Here is a 22,753-nt window from a genome sequence, read left to right on the forward strand (position 1 = left end):
CTAACCATTAAACAGCTCACACAAAGTAGAAAAGGAACAGACTCAAATACTCATGCAGATTATTTTATATTAAGGACATTCAAACTTCTGAGCCAAACAACCCACATACCAAACATTTCTGTAAGATCAAAAGCCACATTTTCTGCTCTCCCTCACACACAATCCCACATCTCAACTTCATCCTCCTAACAAACATCCTGGTCACTTTATTTTCAGACTGACTGCTCTCTAAAAATTACTCGGGTTTGCTTCCTAACAGCTATATTAAAACCCATTACAAGATGAGCAATATCCAGATAGCTAGGGTATAGATCTCAAGTTGAGCTGCTTGAGACAGGCACTGCTTAGAAGCCACATTTCAATAACCCATATCCCGCAGCTAGGCACTCTCTGAGATTTAAAAATCAAGCACTAGATGAGGCTGAATCTAAATTTCTATTATCCCTTGCAAATGCTATAGTCAGGTAGTAACAGAGGAGAACCTAAAAATCACACAGAATTGGCTTGTAGCTGAACAGGACGTAGACATGTAACTTTTCCCAGCCTCAGTTTAGGTGTAGACATAGCAGTGACAAGGGCAGCTCTAACAGTTTCAGCCAACAATATGCTACTCAAATTCACAACCTAGTATTTTAAACACATTGTGAATGCAAACTGCTGGCTGCAAGCAAGCATGCATTCAGCAAAGAACAGAAGAACCTGCTGTTACACTGACATATATAAAATTTAATCTGTAATGGCTTTAAAATTAATTAAGCCTTTAAAATAAAATGAGTTTACATTTCATTGCAGATCTACTTGAACTAATCTGCTGTATTACCGAATAAGCAGATACGTTAAGTTTCTCAAGATATAAAATGGACAATCAAACTGAAATGTCTCTCACCAACTCAGGAGTAGATATCAAACTATTTAAGCAACTCTATCAAAACAGCTGATGTTTTTAGAGGAAAAAAAAAATTGTCTACTGGTTGCTTATAAATTTGGCCCCAAGAACAGAATCTCTCTTAGCACTCCTTCACAAAGCGTTTTGCAAATACTTTCCAAAAATGCTCTCTTCATTAGGCCATAAAGCAAGGAGCAGGACTGCAAGCTGGCCATCCAAATCAATTATTTGCTCGTTCACACTAGATTAAATGTTGAGTAACCACCACCTTCAGCGGAGTTACAATGGTGTAAGTCAGAAATGAGGACAGAATTCAGTATAATAATTCCATTAACTCTTAGTTACTTGAGACAGAACAGGAGATGATCTTCTGATATATTTGGAGAGTACCAAGACTGCAAATAAACTATTTTGCCAAGTCAGAACAGGAGAGTTATGGCCAATTTTGTGGTCTTTAAAAAAGACTAGACGTTCCTTGCTGCACGTCAGTTGTTTACAGACTTAAATTTTCTCTTAAAAGCAATTATCCTTGTATAGCCTACTGCCTATAAGCTTGCTTTTCATTCACTGTTCCCAGAACATTTTAGGAGTATTTCATGGATGCTGAGGTGTCTGCAAAACACTGCAACAGATCAAGCCAAAGTCTGGGAAATTCTCTCTCTCTCTCTCTGTAGCACCCATTGCTCTCAAACACTCTTGCTATAAGACTACACAAACTGCACTGCACAGAAAAACCTGGCAAGTTTAGAGAAGGCATAGAAATGCTTTCAGACTCTTTACAAGCACCCTCTGTAGATGTGTCAAACATCCTTCTTGCAAACATGAAGACGAGCCTCAACAGCATTCAAAACTTACCTGGGACCTCACAAACAGCAGTCAGCAGCACTAGAGATCCCAGATGTGGAGGAAACAGCTGGAGTTCCGATTTCTTCACTAGACAGCTGGAGATTTCCCAATAAAAGTCAACGCAGCTTTCGATCCCAACTTTTTGCTGTTCCAGCTGCACGTTGTGGATCCCTGGGGAGTGCACTGGCTGAGTAATTCCTGGTAGCATGGTTCCATAAAGCAATGTATATATCTGATTCGTTTCTTATTATCATGGGATTAAATCGCACGTTGAGCTTTACTTTGGCTAATAACATAAGTCAAGAAGTGGAATCATACAGAAGAGATTCAGTATGCCAGGGATATAGGAAAAGAACAAACTTTAGCCTTTCAATACTATTCCAGTTTCAAAGAACAGTATAAAACCTCTGAGGTGGTGGTAGCCCCAACCAAAGCAGAGGGGAGAGACTAGAGCAAAGAGAATCTAAATGCTTCAGTCCAGGCTGTTTGGGGAAAGACACGGCAGAGCCTGTTCGCTTGTTTTCATCAGATCCATTACGTTTGCTTTCAAAGGTACAAAAGTTTTGTTATACACTATGGTAAAAAAAAAGTGTTTTGCCATATAAAATAAGTACACTTCCTTATCGCACACTTATACCAATATATGGAAAGATGGTATATTCTAAACACGTAATTTGTCAACAGCTTGTAAATCAGGTTTTTTTAAGTAGTAGCATTAGTTATCAATTGTTTTAAACTTAACAAGTGAACACTCAAACAGGAAATATGATACATAGACAGGAACAGTCTTTAACACAGCATTCAGTAAATACACCAGTCAAAGTCTGACCAGTCTGTTAGTAACCGTCATCAACAGTTTTAAACACAACTGTTGGTTGTACAGCATATGCACTCCCAGTGATGTTTGTATAGTTTGCTACTGAGCAGTAGAAAACATAATTTTTTTTCCCTACTACCCTTTAGCAGTAGTGTCTTTAAATCTATTCCCCTCCAGATTTTTAGGGTCCAAAACCTTACTACAACTTTTGGTTGCACGTTACTCTCATGACTGAAACCAAATGCTTCCAGTTACCACTTGTGTGCCAGGAATATTCATATACATCCCTCTTATTCGACTTTTATTAGTAGTAAATGGACACCAAACAGATTCAACTGCAAAATATAACCTCTATTTGGTTCACTTTTGTATCTTAGTCAGTACATGAACTTGACGAGGAAAGGTGAAACTTTCAGAAAACCCTGAAGTGGCTGTACTGGAATGTAAGCAGGGAAAACCCAACTACTCATAGCTAAAGATCAGTTTGTTCCCTCTTCTGAAGTCCAGCTCCAGAGTGAGTTTTATGCTCGTATTTACTGGTAAAAATGTTACAATTCATGAGACATCTGTACTCCTATTTGTGGGGGCAAATTTGAGTATCAAACACATTACCAGAATCATGTGCACCGGAGAAAGGAAAAGGAGTAGAAGAGACAAACAAACATTGAGAGAAAATGTGTAAAGTGGTATTATGTTATTAAAACATTACATTAGAAATAAATAGAACATAAACAAACAAACAAAAAAAAGGGTTGAACCAGGTTTAACTTTTTTTCTTTTAAATTTGAGTTGAACCAAGGCAAAACCTTACATCGCAAAGGAAGAACAAAATACATTATGATATTGGTAACAGTGTTGCATGGAAGCTAGACTTGTGGGCAGGTTGCCATGTCATTGGTGACTCTCAACAGATTTAACTGAGAAAGTTAGGATCCAATTTTTTTCATCTAGCCCAGGTCCACCCTGGTAAACATGCTACATACCCTCTTTTGCCTCTGGGTATTTATCTGATGAATTTGTCCAGATGTGTTCTCTTACGGTTGCCAACTACAGCCAGAAAACTGAATTTTCCACGCTATCCCGAGGAAGCCAGAGTTATTCCAAGTATGAGTGACAATGAATTTAAAAAAAACCAAACCAAAACAAAACAAAAAAACCACTCAAGAGCTTTTCAAACTAACAAGTATTGTCTATAATGTAAATAGTTTAGAAATATGGTAATTAAATAATCTAAAAAACACTCTTACTCTGCTGTACATTTATAAACATAAATATTTACAAAAACTTTCTGCTTTGTTTTAAAGGATGAGGTTTGCAGTTTGTTAACGATCAGAGTCTTTTACTCATGTTGATTCTTTGGTGTATTTGCCAATTTTTTTAAGGTTTATTAAAAAAAGTGTTCAGCTGTGAATTTTAAGGTAATGGAACTAGGCTACATAACAAGTCTATATTATGCACTTCTCCTTCCACATTCTAGTCCGAATGAAAAACAAAGTTCGGTTTGTTCTTCAAAGTATTTGTGCACAATATTTAAAATAATAAAAAAGACCAAATTCCCCATTATTGAAATTTGGATAGGATTATCAATGAATGATCATACTTCACTCGCAGTCGAGCACATGTATAACTTAAGATAGTGAATGGGACTATTAGTAGGTTGAAACACACATGTGCTGCGGCGCTTTGCAGAATCAAGGTCAGAGAAACCAGCTACGAGCAATGGCTTAGAATTGTAAGAAAGGGCAAGGGCTTCCCTCCACCTTGGGGAGGGGAGAGAGGATAGGATGAAAATTAATTTAAAAGAAAGGCTTTTCTACTGGCCTGAACTGTATGTGTGTTCCCTTTAGATGTCAGGTACTTAAAAGAAATAACCAAAAAACAAACCTCAAAGAATAAATAATGGAATTACACATTTCTTCATTAAATAGCATTCTTGTTACCAACAAAATCTTCCATAATTTTCTTCAGTCACAGCAACAGACGGAACAAATAATTTGCCTTAATATAGATTGCAACTAAAATATATTCTAGATTACCTTAGAAAATATTACTGTAAAAATTCAGTGGGGAAGGACATTGGTTTAGACCAACTTACAAATGTAGTGAACAATACTAAATATTTTTTTTAAAAAAGAAAGCAATGTTAAGGTTCTGATCTCATGTCACAAAACTGAAGATTCATGCTTAAAACCTGCCAGTCAATTCTTAACATCTGTCCTGTCTGACTACTGGAGAGCTTAAAGATTGTAACAGCTGATCTTTCTCGCTTCAATGGGAGCCAACAGACACCATCACGCACACAAGCTCAGCCCCCCCCCCCCCCACCCCTCAGGTTGTCCCTGCTACAATGCCAGCACCACTACATACAACCTGGAGGAAGCACTATAAAGCTCTACTGCCTCGAGGTGACCGCTGCATGGTGTTAAGGTCGGACACACTTGCTCGCTCACACTGCTGAGACATGAACTTTTGGTCACTGCTCAAGCAGGCTGGACTTGAACCAATACATGTTGGAGATAAAAAGGTTCAACATCCCATTACCAATCCTCTGAGCCATGAATCTCCAAAATCACTTATTGTTTGGAAACCTGATGCAATGCCAGGCACAAGAGGGAGAGATAATCCTCCTTGCTTGCTGTAGTTCTGGTGCATCCATTAGCAGCGATAAGGTTCGTGCTCAAGGAATTGCAGTCCAGGGTTATAAGACATTAAAAGGAACTAGCACAGTTAAATAATATGACTATACCTGCTTCACCTTGCTTTTCATATTTTTAATGTTAAATATTTTGAAAGTGACAGTGTTAAAAGCCACCACTGTTCCTTTCATCTCCCCACTTCCATTGGTATAATTGGTACAAAAGTACTCCTGATATTAGAGAGGCTCTTCCAGAGCCAGTAGGATGGCAAAAGAAAAAGTAGAGGACACTGGCAAGAACCTTATGATGACTCCATAATCCCTTGAAAATAAAGAGAGTGAAACAACTGCACATTTTGGCCCAATCTTTTTTTGATAGCAAGAACTCTTTTTTTTTTATGATCAGAAACAAAACTCTTTAACAGATCTTTTTAACACCTAGTATGAAAAACACATTCAGTAGCCGAATTTCAGTATTCCTTTCAGTTGCTCCTTTCAGATTAATTGCAAAATTTAAACTTTCAATATGAATGGGGCTATTCTTGTTTGAGCACATATAAAATGTGTCTTGATAACTTATGTGCACTTCCCACTCTCTAACCTGAAACAAACTGAATTTTAGAGCAATCAAAAAAAAAAAATCCATCACTGCTTTTAAAACAAAAGGGTTTGGCCAATTTCTTTTTTTTTTTTTTTTTTTAAAGTGGACACAATTTGGCTGAGAACCCGTAGATAAAATTTCAACTGAAAGTGAAATAAAGCAGGTTATACATTCATGAAATTCAGGGAGTAATAATGAATAGCAACTGCCGCATTACTTTCGTAATGTCACGTCAACACCACAGCAAGGCAGCAGTTCCTATTCTCACAAATAATGCACTGAGACTAAATGAGGAATAGTGTGGGGGGGAATCACACATAAAGGGAAAATACATCAGAAAGATTATTGCACAGGAGGCACTGTATGAGAAACAGAATACATTGGCTTAAAAAAAAAAATCTAAATTTGTTTACTCTTAAGTTAATGTAAAAAATACAGAGGCTATGCCTCTTTGTAGTGTACTGTCACTGTTAAAAATAGACTTACAAACAGCCGCCCATTTAACAGGGAATGTCAGGAAAGAAGAGGGCCTGAATTTTATGGGCATCCCAACTACAGTAATTAGGAAAAGAATAATATAAAAAGAGCCAATGTATAGACCCTCAAATTGAATAGGGTAACTGCATTTTTTCTTTAATTTCCAAATTATATTCATACAGTACCCTAAGACATGTTGATTATCAACTCTTCCCTCTATCCTGCAAAAACATACGCCCTGGCAGAGACAAGAGTCCCAACAGACAACAGGACTCTGAAGGTCTTTCTATTGGTATCCTTTTGCAGGACTGGTGCCTTGATTTCCAAACTTTATTTTCTTGAATAATTGCTCAGCATGCCAATTCAAACCAACCGCTTCCCTTGAGAGGCTACCTTCCATCTCCACTGCAAGTCTGCACACTTAATGTGAAAACAAACAAACAAAAAACCAACAGCAATTTTTAAAATGTAATATTGTATAGAAAGCTTGGACCTTGTAAACTTGGACCAAGAAACCAAAAATTAAGACCTTCTAGCGTGTGGTATAAAAAACCCAAGGAAGTGTATATCTGCCTTCTGACTTCACAGAAAAAATCAGAATTTGCATAGGATATACTTTGTGCAAGGCAACAAGCCTCTTCAGTATCTGGAATATAACTAATCTTGCTCAAAGTTCTTCTCTTCATGGATATCAGATATCATCAAATTTGTGTTTTAAGTAGTCTTTCATGACCTTGGCAATGGGTAGTTCATCAAGTAGTTTTAGGTTTTGAAGGCCTATACACTGACGGATTTTAATTCGGCATAGATCTTGCAAGTTTCTGGGCTGTCCTGAAAAGACAAAAGGAACACATAAAAGTAAAATGATCACATTTTAAACATACTTTAAGAGATAATTTACTCAGTAAAATCACAGATGTCTGCTGTTTTCTAAGAGGCAGAGGGAAGGGAAAAATTACAAGAGAAAAAGGGTAGAAGTTAATACCTTTCTAATGAACAAGAATTCCATGAAATCAAAGGATGAATCCTAAAAATATTTTTACATACACATAATTTTACTGATGCCAGTGTAAAGTGACATTATCCATGTGAGGATTCCCACGAGGTGGCAACACGTTTAAGCATTGTAGAACAGCATAACTCCTCCATTTCACTTTTTGTGGATTTTTTTCTATCCTTGTAACACCTGGGGAAAAAACCCCCTCAGTCTCACTTTTCAAATGTTAAGACAAAAACTTCTACGTTCAACTGTAAAGGACTAGGCAGTTTCCTTAGAGAGTAAGGCTTTTATAAAAGTTATTCTAGGATCGTGTGGCAGAGTTAAAGATTGTTTTTTCCCTTCTAATGAAAAGACTAAGCCTTTAGGCTTTGCATGCAGTCACAACCTCGTCAAACAGAAAGAGATGAAAATATGAGTTAACTACTGTCCGCTGAGGAAAAGATTTGCTGACATCACATGAACTTCACAATTTCTGGCAAGGATTTTCCAAAATAATCGGTTCCCTTTCAAACTCATTCTTAACAGGAAACTATTTGAAGTTAAACACCTTGAAGAACAGTCCCCCATGCAACATAACATAAGAAAGGTTAATCTAGCCCTGTATCTGAATGGACCCAGCAATGGATCCCAAGGAAGAGAGAGAAAAAGAGCAGAACAACAGACATTGAGAAATCCTGTCCCAATATACCCTAGCTTTCAGCACTGGTGCCTTTGGGCCTTCCTAAACCAGAGATTGCACACAGATCTAGGTCTTTAATAGCTGTGAATGGCCTGCCCTTTGTAAATCTGTCTAATGTTTTTTGAACCCATTCATACTTTCAGTATCCAAAACATCCTGTGGCAACAAATTTCACAATATAATTAGGCGTTGGCTGGAAAACTACAAAGTGTTTTTATTTATTTTAGATCTGCTTCCTGGTCGCTTCATTGCATGCCTACCATTCTTTGAGTTACCAAAAAAATAATAAATAGTTGTTCTCATGCCAGTCATGATTTTACATACCTTTATATTAATCTCCGTCCTCCACTTATGCTCGGTACCTTTTTCCAAAGCTGAAGACTCTATTTAATAACCTCCCACCACAAGAACTACTCCAAAACTCTGACCAAACTAGCTGCCTGCCTTGGTGCTTTTTCCTCATTCTGCTCTATCTTTTTTGAAATTATCCCAATAATACATTGAAGCTGTGCTAATCAATATTCTGATCATTGACTTAACTGTGTCATGGCCTGGAAAAAAAAAAAAAAAAGAAAAAAAAAGAAAAAAAAAGGTTTACACAGTTATGGCACCCGATGACTGTCTGAGTCAAAATACTCGGCACCATGAACAATGTAGGTGCTTGTGCCAGTATCAAGATAATCTGTCACCAACAGAGCAACTTACTACAGTCTTTTATTATCTGTATAATCGTTAATGCTAAAAGACAGTGCTTGCTTTTGCAAAGAAAGGCATGGTGATTTTATTGAGCTGACTGCTTGAATCAATCATTTCTTTAAAAAGCAGTACAAAACAACAAAAGCGACTTTAAATAACTTAGATGGACATTTCCAATTAGCTTTCCTGAGCTGCCACCAATTAAGCAGGACATTTTTGAAAGAGGAAATGCCTTCTGTATGGGGCTCGACGCAGGCAGGCTTTACGGTGGACAGTAGGATGCTCTCAGCTCACCGGGCACAAACCTGTTCAGAGGAGACAGGAGGGTTTTTCTTGCCCAAGCTAGCCCCAGAGCTGGCTCCGGAGCCCATCCCTTCTTCCATCCTCCTCCTAGTTCAGCAACAAACCTTCTATCAGCTAAACAGACATTGACATTATGAGTTTATTAGACTTTCCTGGTAAGCACAGAGTAAAGAGATTATGAAACTATTTTGTGTTTTCTACTTTGGGCATTTTGTACATGGTATCAGTTACCCTTTATAGCGAGTTGCTCCTTTTCTCCCCTCTGCGTGGGTTTTTCTATAGAAATGGGCTGACAGACAGGTATACACTGGGATTTATCTTAAGCACTAAAATTATACGAGGTAAGCTAGCAGAAGTAATGCATGAAAACAGTTTTAAAGAAATTAGATCTGAAATTAAAGAACAGGAACTTTTGAGTTTCCTTCATATAAGTTTAAAATACTTTTATTATACTTATCACCACAGTATCTAAATGTCAATTTATTTTTAATTAAATCCTTCAGCCATGACTCAGAATACAGATCATTAGTTACTTTGTCCACTGGTGGTTTCTTCTTAGCAATATTTTTTTGTTTTCTACCTGAAGGAATGAATTTATACAACTTGGACAACAGCTGAATGCTCAAGCTTCAGGGAAAGAAAGTTACTTTTGGTAAGAAACCAAGCAGAGGAATCTTTATGGTGATAAAGAAATAGTTCTAATGCTTTAAATGTGAATGAAAACACAGTTCAGAAAGGATGCACCTTTTCAAAAGTTAACTGCAAACAGCAGCGTTAGAGGATATAGAGGACTACAGATCTACATGTGTATTTTCTGTAGTAGAGTACACAATAATACAGCTATGAGACACTGATTTCTGGTTTCAGAAATGAATGCCTTTTAATTAACATCCTACGGGTTTTTTGAGAACAAAATGGAACAGACAAAATACCCAGAAGAAACTGGTCATCAGTTAATTAAAAAAGACCTGATTATCAAATGTATGACATTTTCCCCTGATAAGCCTAAAAATATTTCCTGGGAATGTGTTAACAATGGACATTTCCAGTGTTAAGCACCAGTTGCTACATCTAGTGGCTGTTAGTGTCTTAGGTCACGCCTTGCAAATTCCAGGGTTATTAATGCATTTGTGATTTATTAGAAACGGTGTCTAGAACACTTACTCATTCTTGGTTGCATCTGAATGAAAAAGAAAAAAATAAAGGATTACAGACTGATGTCAGTGAACCTTGGTTTGGCAAATGAAAAATGTTATTAGTAATTTGGCAAAGTAAGACAAGTTAAATGATGAATAAAGTTCTGTTTAAAAATGATTAGGAAGTAGCAACTTTAGTTATATCCTGCATCACAAGTTTAGAAAGTTATTTAGGCAAATAAGCTAGAAAGGAAGAGAATTAAAAAAGAAAGAAACAAAAAAACCCCACAAACATAAAATGTAAGATTGACCTAATTACCACTATCATGCAAAACAGTGACAAAAAACTACTGATCACCTTAAAAGAAAAAACCCAACACATCCCTGATCCGGTCTCAAAGGGACACCTTGATGATGGCAGTGCTGTTATTCTGGAGCAGCCGGGTTACTGTTAGGCTGTTATACAACCCAAGTTACCATCAGGGTAGCAAACACCTGCCACTGTTGTAGAGCTGAAGGTTTGCTAACGTGTTCACAGGAACAAGTTAGATACTTCAGTTGATTTATTTTGCAAGCTTTGTAGCGATAATCAAATAAATTAGAAGAATTAATTACAGGAAAAATATATTAGTTCACCTTTTGTCTTCCACAGCTTGTGCTATGTGCTGTAATGGAAAGCAGAAATCCCCACCAATGCAATTCTTGTGTGTAGTTTCCCAAACATGACAGAAAAGTTTCTTCCAAACAGAAGAAATGTATAACATAGGGTTATAAAATAAAGAGGAATTGCTTTTTGATTTTTTTTCTCTCTGGAGGCAGCAGACTTCGGTATGTATAAAATTTAAACATTTTCCTAACTCGGTACTTCAACTGCTAACAAAGTTAAAGTTCCTGAGCTTTTTTTTTCCCTCCTTAAATAATTAATAATTGTTTTACTTAAATAATGAAATAAGCCTTTTCAATTAATAGATTGGCCTTCTCTGGTAAAGCAAGGGGAAAAAATGCATGTTTTAACAGCAAGAAATTATTACAATTAATCCTGAATTTCCACTCAATACTCCATTCCTTTCCGTTCTGCAGTTTCAAGATTTTTCTGCTATTCTATCTGGGATTTTGCTGTTCTAGCCCAGAGACAGGCAAAACTTACATTTAGGATTTACTAGCTATACAAAGAACTGTATGTCATCATTACAACTGCTCCACAGCTTATGCATTTAGACCTGTGTCTGCCTGTTTTTCCTATGCAGACCATGCTCTCCAAGAAATAAAACACTAACTCGCCTAACAGGTCTATATTTAAGGATCATTAAGGTGTAATATTAGACCTACTACCTCTGACAACACTGATTTTTAGGGACTCTCACCCAGTTTTAAACAAAAGTGTTGTAAAGGTGGAAAGGACGAATTCCTACCAGTCTCCTCCACTGAAGATAAAAGAACACCTGCGCAAAGCAAAAAAATCATGAATTGACCTTAACCTGTTCTGTTACCCAAGAGAAAACTTAGGAGTAACTAAAATTAATATGATTGTAGGCTGCAAGAAGATCCTCTCTGATATATTGTTCTATCTACAAGAAAAAAAAAAAGTACTTTTAAAAGGAAACAATCAGTGTCATTGGTTTGAAGCAGTTGGCAGTTTCTGAAGAAGTCAAAAAATGAAAAATAACATCTGTGACATATTTCAGAAGCCGCCCACAGTTTTCTCTGCAATATTACTACATTCCTGTAGGAAAAAGCTTACAGTGGTATTTCTCAAACTGAGCCTCTGACTCCCCTAGGAATTGTGAAAGACTGAAAACAGTAGCAAGGAACCATTTGGTAGTTTCTTTTTAGCTACAAAGGAAAATTAAAAATAAGTTTTGTGAAACATGAAAAAAAAAAAAAAGTTGAAACCAGGCTGACGTATGGCTGGCAGCAGCTCAGTTCCTCTAGATTATCAGAGTAAGTATTTATATCCGTAGTTAGTTATCAAATCCATCCCTTAATTCACAACTATGAAGGAACTCAGCTACGGCCAGCAATCAAATTTAGTTACGATTCTGTTGGCTTTTTTTGGGGGGGGGGGGGGGGGATGGATTAAAAAAGATAAATTAACTTATCAGCTGGAAAGTCTCACCCACCAGCCAAGAAACACACTGATGAAGATGCACAAACAGGATCATACTGAAAGGCTGCAATCACCTAGTAAATGGCTGTTGCTGAGCTGAACAGGAATTCAGCTGCTCACTGCAATAGGAGTAGGTCTAACAGTTTAGGAAATGCATTGTCTTGTACTCTGCAAAAAACAGCAGCAGAATAACTAGAGAGGATGTTTGGTTTTCCAACATTCAAAATGCCAGAAAAATCTAGTATCAAGGGCCTATAGGTCTGAAATATATTAATATAAGACATGCAGGGCTGAATTTAGAGAGAAAGAGAATTATTAGAGTGTTCACTGAGAAAGTGAACAAACTCCTTGAACCAGTATCTAGCTCAACAGCTCAAAGACAGAGCTTTTAATTCTTTTTAACTGGATATCATACAAGTTACTTTAAAAGTTCTAGTTTAATTTTGTGTTCAGTATGGCTCTGTTAGAATACTTGACCTTGAAGATTGTTTTCATTGCTTTTTGGTGTACTTCGCAATGAAATTCAGATTTGAATATGCTTGTATAAGATTTTTTTTTTTTTTAATATTTTGTGACATTTCTATAAATTCAGTCTTACTGAAATTGCTATGGAAATTCAGGTAAGAATTTCAATACCATAATGTTTATCTATTTTTAGGAGAGAGTAAGTAAAGTGCTCTGAACACAAAGACAGGCTTAAGATGCATTGTTACACTATTTTTACACTGTAACAGAGTACAGCATAGGTGTGCAAATGGCAGCGGGGAGGTGGCTGTACCTTACATGCCACATGTAAAAATATGTAGTTTTAAATTTTTTTTAATTTTTTTTTTTACATAGGCCTCTTCAAAAAACTCTTCCAAAGTATACATCTGTATATAGCTATACAAAAGCGATTCAACTGCATAATATAAAGAGTCAACTGCACTCCGAGTTAGGAGCTACGTTTTTCAGTATCACACTAGGCAATTCAGAGTTGAGAGTTAAACAATTATTTGAAAGGTACATTCCCTCTTTCTAGAAAGAAAAAAAATTGGGCTGTCTTTATAAAGGTATCAAAAACTATACTGGTTTTTAACAAATAGGTACCTGTAATATGCAGAAAGCAATCATGATTCAGACAGTATTTATCACTGATCCAGCTAAAATGAAAACCATAAAATAACCCTCTTACCCTAGTTCCCTGCGTAACTCTGGATGACAAAGCAGACCATTCATTAGTGCAAGATTTCCAGCAGCACCCAAGGAAGCAAGCAGTCAAAGCCTGCAATTCCAGTAAAGTTCTTTTATGTTATAACAAACACGAAGATACTCTTTCCTTTGCAATTATCCACGTAATAAAATATGCAGAAATCTACTTAATTCACTATGACACTTCTGTATTCATAAAAGTTTAAACTATGCAGAGATCCTTTTTAAAATGTTCTTCCAGGAAAAAAAAAAAAAATCCTAGTGAAAACTTATCTTTATTTAGCAAAGGGATAGACACAAAGAATGTATAAGGATTTCCTTAACAGGACTTTTGCCTAAGTTGTTCTGCACGTTTACAGTGCTATATAAATCTAAAGACAAAATTACACTGTCTAGTCAAAGCCAAAGATTTGCCCTTTGAAAAATTATAAAAAAAGGAAGGCAGATGAAATATTTGTAGTTTAATTCATTTGGTGACCTTTAGATCTTGTTCCAGATCTCAAATTAGTTCTTTGATACCTGTTAACATACATGCCATATTACACTATGTGGCCATATCCATTTACTTAGCTATTTGCCTCAACACAGACAAGCAACTTGCACAGCTAGTCATAGACTCTCTTGTCTGCTGCGTTAACTGAACAGTGATTAAATTAAATGAGAGCTATGGGGAGGGGGAAGGGTTCAAGCCTTTTTTATTCCCCTTTTTGAGATCATAATTGAATTTCTAGTATCTTAAAGTTTATTTAAACCTTTAAGTAATTTTCTAGTACTTGAACTTTTCCCTACCTCCAGCATTCTCTTTATAAGTTTTAATATTCTCAAATCCCATTCAACTTCCTTCTTCTTGGAATTATTCTAGGAGCAAAGGAATCTACCTGTAACCAGGAAGAATATCAGACCTTCAGAGTCAAAACCGAAAATCCAATATCTTCTTGCAGACTCTCAGGGCCAATACCGAGTATTTCTGAGAGCCTGGTTTCTTGCCTGTTATTCACAACCGGGGACCTGCGCTAAAGGCTGCAATTATTACTGATTACAACATCTACCAAAACAAAAAGAAATTCACATATTATGTTTTCTGAGGAACTGAAACTGTACAAATATGTTTTCAGAGTATAAAAAAAAAAAATAGCTACTTACATCTTACATGTAGACTGCTAAATAGTATCCTATTTATATGAAGCATGCAACCACTTTCACTTGAAGACACAGATCGGTTCGATAATTTTCATAATTCACATATATTAATCTTTAAACTTAAAAATTTTAATCTACTGCAAAAGTAAAAACTAATTCCTGTTTTACTATCCAATATACTCTTCAAAACTTCAGATGCACATATAAAACTTACAGCTATGGATTTCTGTATTAAGCACTTAGTATAATGTTCACATAAACAAACTAGAAATTCCCATTAAGCCCTACGACCAATGCACTGTTACCAAACACAAGAGATAATTTCAGGAAGACTTACTTCCACTAGAAGAATTCTCTAAAAATTTTGTAAATTTTTCTTCTAGTAAATACATATTGCAATAGACTCGGAAACAATTCTTCTGCAAAGTGCTACAGCATGAGATCTCAACAATTCCCTGTACACAGTCTGATCTAATTGGGAACTCCGCTACCAAAATCCCAGCTCACTCTTTATCCATTTCATCTCTCCTACACCACCTTATTAAAGTGAAAACTGTGGAAGACAGTGTTTGGGTACTTATAATAATGGCAGCAGAGTCTGTTTATAGCTGTTTGTAAACATATATGCATAATAATTATGCTCAGAAGCACAAAGCTGAAGTGTTTTTGTCAGCACTAGTCCTCCCTGCTTTCCCAGTTCTCCATCATCACAAATCTGGGACAGTTCCAACACTGTTACATTGGCCACAAATTTAAGCTACTTTTTTTTGCAGCAGAATTTACTTCTCCCTTAACATTAAACCCTTAAGGTATGGAATCTGCAAACTAAAAGTAAGTTACAGTACTGGTTTCCAACTTTCTGAATTAGTCTTTAGACATTGAGGAAACAATGAAGCAGTCTAAGCCTTCATGTTTACCGATACATCCTAGGACTGTGAAAGATTGTAAGTCTGGATATTATATCATCTACTAATAACCCTGACAGTGCTCCTATATAGTGAGAGACTCCCAAAAAGGAAACCAGAAAGAAATGCGTTTGAATGAGAAGGGGCAGACAAATTAAAACAAAAACTATTTGTTGCTTATATTTCTTATTATCCACTTCTACCTTTCCAAAAATTCTCTGGATTTCAGACATGAGCAAAAATAACAACACAAATCATGAAGACAAAAATGAAATTCCAAATGCTTATTTGTGTCAGCGACTGACAACAGATCTCAGCTGATTCACCCCCAGCCCACACTAAATTTCAGTTTCTTTGCAGAGTATATAGGTTGCTTAATTCTCATTAAAAAATATCACATCCAAAAAAATAAAAGGAACTGTAGGGCGAAGAAAGCATATATGAACTACCCCATCCTCTGTAGTGCAAAGATCATCCTAGTTGGATGATAATTTCTCAGGCCATCTTAACATGTTTGAATTGGCAAACTCCTGCTAATTGCTAATCAGCAATTCCTAAATGCTTTAGACAATACTATAATTACAAAACACTATTATAGCATTCCATGTTCAATGAGAGAGGAAGAGAAAACTTTCAGTAAATCTTTTGATTATCAGTTTTTGGTGTACAAGTGACCAGAATATTAGGAGCCTAATAGTCTTTTTAAATATCAAAAGTCACGATGAGTTAAAATCTCTTTCATATTTCAAAGACATAAACAAAATCAAATCAAAGCTACACAGCACATGAAACCCCTTTAAGTTGCACGAATGAACTATGTCATTTTGTTGTCTGGTGTAGTGAAGAGAAGGAGAAAGAATGCGGGAGAGCAGAAAGCAGCAAAAGCTCTTTTCTGCCCTAGTCATAGTGCCAGATGAAAAAGCTGTCAACTGCAGTGTATTTGCATGGCAATTAACAAAAAAGCAAAAGACACTAAAAAAACTAAAACAACAAAACAAAACCCAAAACCCCAAACATCTTATGTGCTAAGGCCATTAATAAAAATGAGATTTTACAGTTCACTTTTTTAAAATGAATGCTTCCTGTAGATACTTAAACAAAACTAATTTAAATGAAATATACTTAACATTAGCACCTTTGCTGAGTAAGAGATTCCCAGTATCACAATCCCTTCACCTTCCCAGAAATTTTCTAGTGCATTTAAATAGCATCAAGGGGCAGAGAGGAAGCATTTTTTTCTGGGGCTAAATTCAAAGAAGGCTTTTAGAGGACATTGTGTCCTGTGATTAACTGCTCTTACATACATACTTGTCACTTCTTGTAAGAAATCCAGACAGGGTCGGCTACTTCCAGAAATACTTATTGAAACAGCCAGTGGGGTCTGTCCTTCATAGTTCCTTGTGTTAGTGTCTGCTCCGTAATTATACAACATTTGTGCACAAAGCACATCATCTCTAAGAGCAGACAAGTGTAAGGGTGTCTGTCCATCTTCCAATCGACCCAAGTTTGTATCCGCCCCTCTCTGAAGGAACATTCGGCAGTAAGAGTGATTGCTTTTGATCACAGCGTATCGTAACAGGAAACCATTTTGAATGTCGATGTTGGCATTGTGATCCAGAAGGATTTTCACACAGCTTGACCTCTCTCGGATAATGGCCAGCTGAAGCGGTGTAGTACCTTTATCACTGAGCGGATCAACCTCAGCCTTGAACTCCAACAGGAGTCTGACAAATGAGTCTCTGCCATAGTGGGCTGCTACATGGAGGGGAGTCCAACCATCGTTGCTTTTTGCATTAATAATGTCACTTCTATATTCAGACTCCAACATCAAGCGTGCAATCCTCGCTCGGCCATGCATGGCTGCATAATGCAGAGCAGTGAAGCCTCCAATTAAGTCCTTAACTGTGGGATCAGCTGAAGTTAAAATAAAATTAAAAAATAATTAGAAGGCATTACAGTAATCTGGTGCTGCAAAAAAATAATCAAACGGTTGAATGTTAGTCTTCTCAGGCATAGCAAGACAGGATTTTTTTTGTACTTCAAACTAATTCTTGCTTTCATGAACATGCTATTTTTAAGAAAAAGTTAAATTGTATTTAAGAAAGAGTTACACAAAACCCCACTTTTTCTTTCATATACATATGTTTCCATCTGACAAATAGTTTTCCACATCTTCCTAGCACTCTTAGGCTAATTACTCAAATCTCTCTGTCCATCCAGTTTTCCTCCAGCTCTACAATGTTACATTTCTTTCTCAATGTTCAACTTTTTTATTTTCCCTTGTGTTGCTTCTTGGTCTTAAAAAGAAGCATGTGTAGAAACATCTGCTGTCCCAAATTGCGGATGTTTTGTGGTCTGGCAACATTGTATTGTTTTTAGGGTGTAATACTGTATTAGGTAAAATGTTTCTCTGTGGTCTGCAGGATTTCCAAAGCATGTAGGATATATGTTATTTTAGATTATCTTGATAAAATCTTTTTTTTTATAGATGATGAATCTGTTCTGAATTTATAGTTTTACAAAAATTTAAGATTTTACACGAATGTAAGCATCCACTTATAGAAGGAGTCAGGAAAAACGTTAGTGCAGAATACAAGTGCTTACACAGATTCTCCCCCCCCCCCCCCCAAACACAGCACAAAAACTCAGTCTGATTTATGAATTTAAAAATTAAAATAATCAAATCAATTTACTTAATTTCCCCAGGACACCCAAACTTGTAAAGCAAGTGACTATTCCTGTATACCAAATTAATTACCGAAGGAAAGGTGTCTGCCTCGTTACCATTTCTCAGCTACAGAACAAGCCAGGCTGTGAGGTTTCTCCTTCCACCTTCCATGGATGCTAAAAGGTATAAACTACAGCTTGGAAATTTGAGGATCCTTCCTAACCTAAGTGTCCTAGCTGGTAACCAGAGAGACTATCTGCACAAGATACTGGCCTTAAGTTGACATGTTTTCAACACTCCTGTGTATCTATCCAAACAACTGCTGGGGTCTGTCCTTCACAGTTGCTTGTGGTGTTGTCTGCTCTGTAATCGTACAACATTTGTGCACAAAGCACATCATCTATAAGAGCAGACAAGCCTAGGGGTGTCTGTCCACCTTCTACAACCTTGACAGCCCTGTCCTTGCATCCTGGCACATTGAATTCTTCGTAATTTCCTCATCTATACATACTGTATTTAGAAGAAAAGTAGTGGGGAGGGGGGGAGGGGGATGGTAAGAACAGGACATTGTGACCACGCAGGTTTATAACAAACTTGGCTGAAGGCTATTAACACCCACTGCTCATAGACATTGCTCAAGAGGAGCACTTGCTCTCCTGTACCGCATAGAGAGGGCAGAGTTTTCTGCTCGGTTGCCATCACACTCAAACAGGAGAGGGGAAGAGGGTGGGAGATGCCAGTTTGCAACTCAAAATTCAGACCTGCTGTAAGTTAAGTTCACAATAAGATATAAATTACAAGCTAGTTTAGTCTGAACACATCTGAACACACAAAGGTGCTAACACAAAACAACAGAAATAAGCTTCCCAATATGGAAGAGCACAGAATACAGCTACAAAGGTGATTCAACAACTTTAAGGATTTTTAAAAATGTGAAGACTGAGGGGAGGAAAATAAACAAACAAACAAACTCCAACATACAAACTAATGCAGCCTGACTACACAGAGAAATAAAATGCGAGAACTGCCTCTAGTGTATAGAAAAGGAACATAGAAATAACAAGAGAAAAATTAAGGAAAGTTTAGTCCCTTAGTAGTGACAGCCTTCCTAGTCTTCTGTGAAAAACGTAAGTTTCAGTGCTTTGTAAAGTTACACTAACCTGAGTTAAAGTAATTGACAAAGCGTCCATAGGTTGGCAGGAAAATAAAAGTTAGTGACTGAATAGGGGGTTCCTAACCTGCACTATGATGATGTCCAAAATATAGCAAAGAATCAGTACAACCCACAAAGTCATTAAAGACAAAGATACTATTTCAAAATGATGTTTGCTGCTCCCAGAGTCTCTTTCTTCACACTGCTCAGACTATTCTAGATTATCTCCTGACTGGCGATAAATAAAGTGAGTAGCATAAGCATGAGAATTAAGATGCCGGGGGATGACACAGTCTGAGAGGCAGAATCTGGGAGAAAGATGGACATAATGGAAAGAAGACAGCAGCAGCCAGGTCCATTTTCCACAAAAATGTTTAAAAAAAAAAAAATTTCACGCTGTGCCTTCTCTCTTCCATGCTGCATAGGGCATGCAAGTCAATCATTTCTACCCCCCAGCTGAGGTGCAGGATACTGCCACTAGCCTGTTTAGTCTATGCTATTTCCAAATTCAATCAGATATGCCCCAACTTTTGTGTGTGCATGTATATGCATTTTTATACAAGTTGTTGTAATCCAAACCCAACAATTTACTTGCAACATAAGGATGCCCCTTACCTATGGTTTTAAGTACCTTTCCATGCTTTCCCTAATCCCAAAATTTCATTGCTTTTGACCACTAAAGTGAACCAAAAAAATACTAAGTCATGTAAGAGAAGTGTCTCAACAAGAATAGGAAAAAAAGCTTCTCAGTTGGGCAACCAAGCAACACAAACAACTAACCTTCCAAAAGTAAACCCGGTATCAAAACCTCATGATAAAAATATTGTAATTCCCATTAAGATTACGGGCTTTTAGTGAACTAATAGCACCAGTCTCCCCCCTTGATTAGGGAAACAATTTTAACAAGACCAAAACGTCTGTTGCTATTCAGTCAATGTTTTGCTGCCATCTCCTGGAAAACATTTGAACTTCACAAGGGCTTTTAGCAGAAGTGGGACCTGCATTATGTTGCACACAATTTCCATCCATTCAGCCCGTGTTAGTAAAAGTAATGCTACAAAGCTGATGTTGCCTTAAGAACTTGGGTTGTTGTGGGGTTTTTTGTTTGCTTTTTAAAAGGTTTCAGTATTGGTATCATGCTGTAAAGTAACTCTCTCCCTCTGGAACACAAGCAAGGTAGAAATTAACTGGGAATTATTCTCAGCTTACCTTTCAGAATCTGCAGAGGTGTAAAAAAAAGAAAAAAAAAAAAAAGAGTACCTAGTACAAGCGTATTTAACTAGGAATGGATGAAGCCAGCACTTGCCAGAATTTATCTTGTCCCCATCCTGACTGTCAAAAAATTATTTCTTTTCAAGCTTCCCATTAATTTGGGGAGAGCAGAATCTAGAAACATGAACAGCTGCATTTGGTCACTTCTAGTGTTCGTAAATATAAAGCAGAATACAATGGCATAAACCCTGAAGTGCTGATCAAGGGTAACAAATTACCGCAATCGAGCTCACTTGAGATTGAAAATTTGCAACACAATGATATTCAGTTATTTTATTTCATGTTAAAGTTGGGCACCTAAGCTAGTCATTTAAACTCTACTAATGAAACTCTTTTCTAATACTGTAATCTAGAGGATATATAGATTCCCAAGAGTCTAATATTTTACAGTTTCAATTCACAACTCAGTGGGACAGTTTCCCTACTTTCTTGACACCTTCATTAGGTCACTCTACCACAGTCTAATTTGGGAAGCCAAGAAAGCAATGCTTCTGGCTTCATAAAGTACTTTTATTTCAAGCTTACTTCCCCCAACTAGGGCTTAATTCTGACCACAACGTTTAGAAACATGGCTACATATAGCTTCTGTTTTGAATTTTCTAGGACAACATTAATACAAAAGACCTCCAGGAAAGCTTTCCTGTGCAGACACAGAAACACTTTATGAGCTGGTTTAGGGAGATGAGCATTTGGCATTCTCTAGTTTCTCCCAGATTCTGCGTGACCTTACTAAAATTTAGATACCTTGCAACCAAGATTAAAAACAAATAAATACTTCTGTTTGGCTACTTTTTTCTGTTACTCTTCAATTTCTAGGAGCTTTAGTGAATCATTTCTTCACTTTAATACAAGTAACCAGAAAACGTCCCACTCAATTAGTATTGAGAAGATACTGCCAAGGGACAGTTAACAACTACACACTTTCAAGACTTTAGCTTGTTGCAATGTTAACAGTGGTAGTTGGAGATTAATAAAACATAGTTCTTGTCCAGTGTTGAACTGTCTCTATATGTCATTTTGAAAATTAAAAAAAAGTACACTAAAGGGAAAAAAAAAGCTTGTTATGCAAAAATCCAAGATTACTGAAAACTACACTCCCTATTTTTGTGTTGCTTTCCTGTTGAGCTTTGTGACTCTACATTGTTTCTATGGATGGAAAGAGCTGGGTTCATAGCATCTTCACTTTATTAACATGAGACAAATACACTAACAAAGTCAAATTCATTATTTTTCATGAAAACTAAGATTCTCCATGGTTCTGATCAACTTCCTGCATTTCATCACTTGCTAAAGAATATTTATTATCTGACCTATTACCTCTGCATCTAGTTGGTACTTCTGCTGGCTTCATCCCTTAGTCTGGACTGTTGGTTTTTTTATGCATTTCCCCCATCTATCTGTGTCTCCTTGCTCAGCAGATAATAAAAACCTTCCTCCTGTTCCACCACCTCCACTCAAATCAGCCAATCTGTATGCACAACACTGTCCTCTGGCTCTTTTCTTTGCTGGTAAGCAAAGATGGAAGAGAAGAAAAAAGCAAAAAGCAGGAGGCAGCCAGGTCATGACTCCCATAAGAAGCTACCTTTTATTTCCAGGTCAGCGACCAGATTCCTTCTGAGCCTCCATTAGCCAAAATCCATCTCCATCCCACTACCATGCAAGACTACAATAGTAGTCTTCTGGCATCTCAGATCTGAGGCACAGCACCTATCCTCAGCAACAGCCCAGTGTGGTTTGCTCATTCCTGTACTATGAAAATATTTCCAGCTCTGCTGAGCTTCATCACCCTTATAGACAGCCACAAATATCACCAGTTGCCCCTTCCTTCCCACTAACATCTCAGTTGCCTCTTTCCTCCAGAACTCCATCCACTCCCTCACTACCTTCTTTATTACTAATATATACAGTCAGTTCAATACTCTGTTTACCATAAGATTCACACCAGAAACTGACTTTTTCCTTCACCCCAAGTATCTTTTTAGTCCACAGGGATTAAGAGCCAACCTCAAAATAATTCACTTCTTGAGAGGGAGAAAGGTGGAGACTATGTGAAGAAAGGTAGACACAAACCTCTCACTAATGAGGCAGGCACGATTAACTTGGCTTTTAAGAGTCAGCTCATTCACTGCTTAATAGCTCATTTGTGACATTATTATGTTTTAAATACTCATTATCTTTTATGCCTCTGTTTTGAGGGAAAACAAGGGAAGGCACAAAACAGTGCCAATTTTCTGAAGGGAG

At 37.0% G+C, this 22,753-nt stretch overlaps 1 protein-coding gene across 9 annotated transcripts in view; it reads right to left on the reverse strand.

Annotated features, from left to right (window-relative positions):
* Positions 1-3,296: 3,296 nt before the first annotated feature.
* ASB7 (ankyrin repeat and SOCS box containing 7) overlaps positions 3,297-22,753 on the reverse strand; it is a 31,117-nt gene continuing 11,660 nt past the window's right edge. The window contains exons 5-7 of one of the 9 annotated variants that reach the window (XR_008238243.1): positions 16,728-17,333; positions 8,266-8,492; positions 6,963-7,093 (exon numbers count right to left, since the gene is read on the reverse strand). Coding sequence is in view for 5 of the 9 variants with exons in the window: in XM_052807758.1 (XP_052663718.1) it covers positions 6,954-7,093; positions 16,728-17,333 (746 nt within the window). In the remaining 4 variants the exon portion in view is untranslated. Of the gene's footprint in view, positions 7,094-7,247; positions 7,449-8,265; positions 8,493-8,519; positions 8,943-9,794; positions 11,519-13,357; positions 13,448-16,727; positions 17,334-22,753 lie in introns of those variants that run through there. The other 8 variants (XR_008238242.1, XM_052807761.1, XM_052807759.1 and 5 more) reach the window with 8 other exon arrangements.

This window comes from Harpia harpyja, chromosome 14 (genome assembly GCF_026419915.1).
Source record: "Harpia harpyja isolate bHarHar1 chromosome 14, bHarHar1 primary haplotype, whole genome shotgun sequence".
Classification (NCBI taxonomy): domain Eukaryota; kingdom Metazoa; phylum Chordata; class Aves; order Accipitriformes; family Accipitridae; genus Harpia; species Harpia harpyja.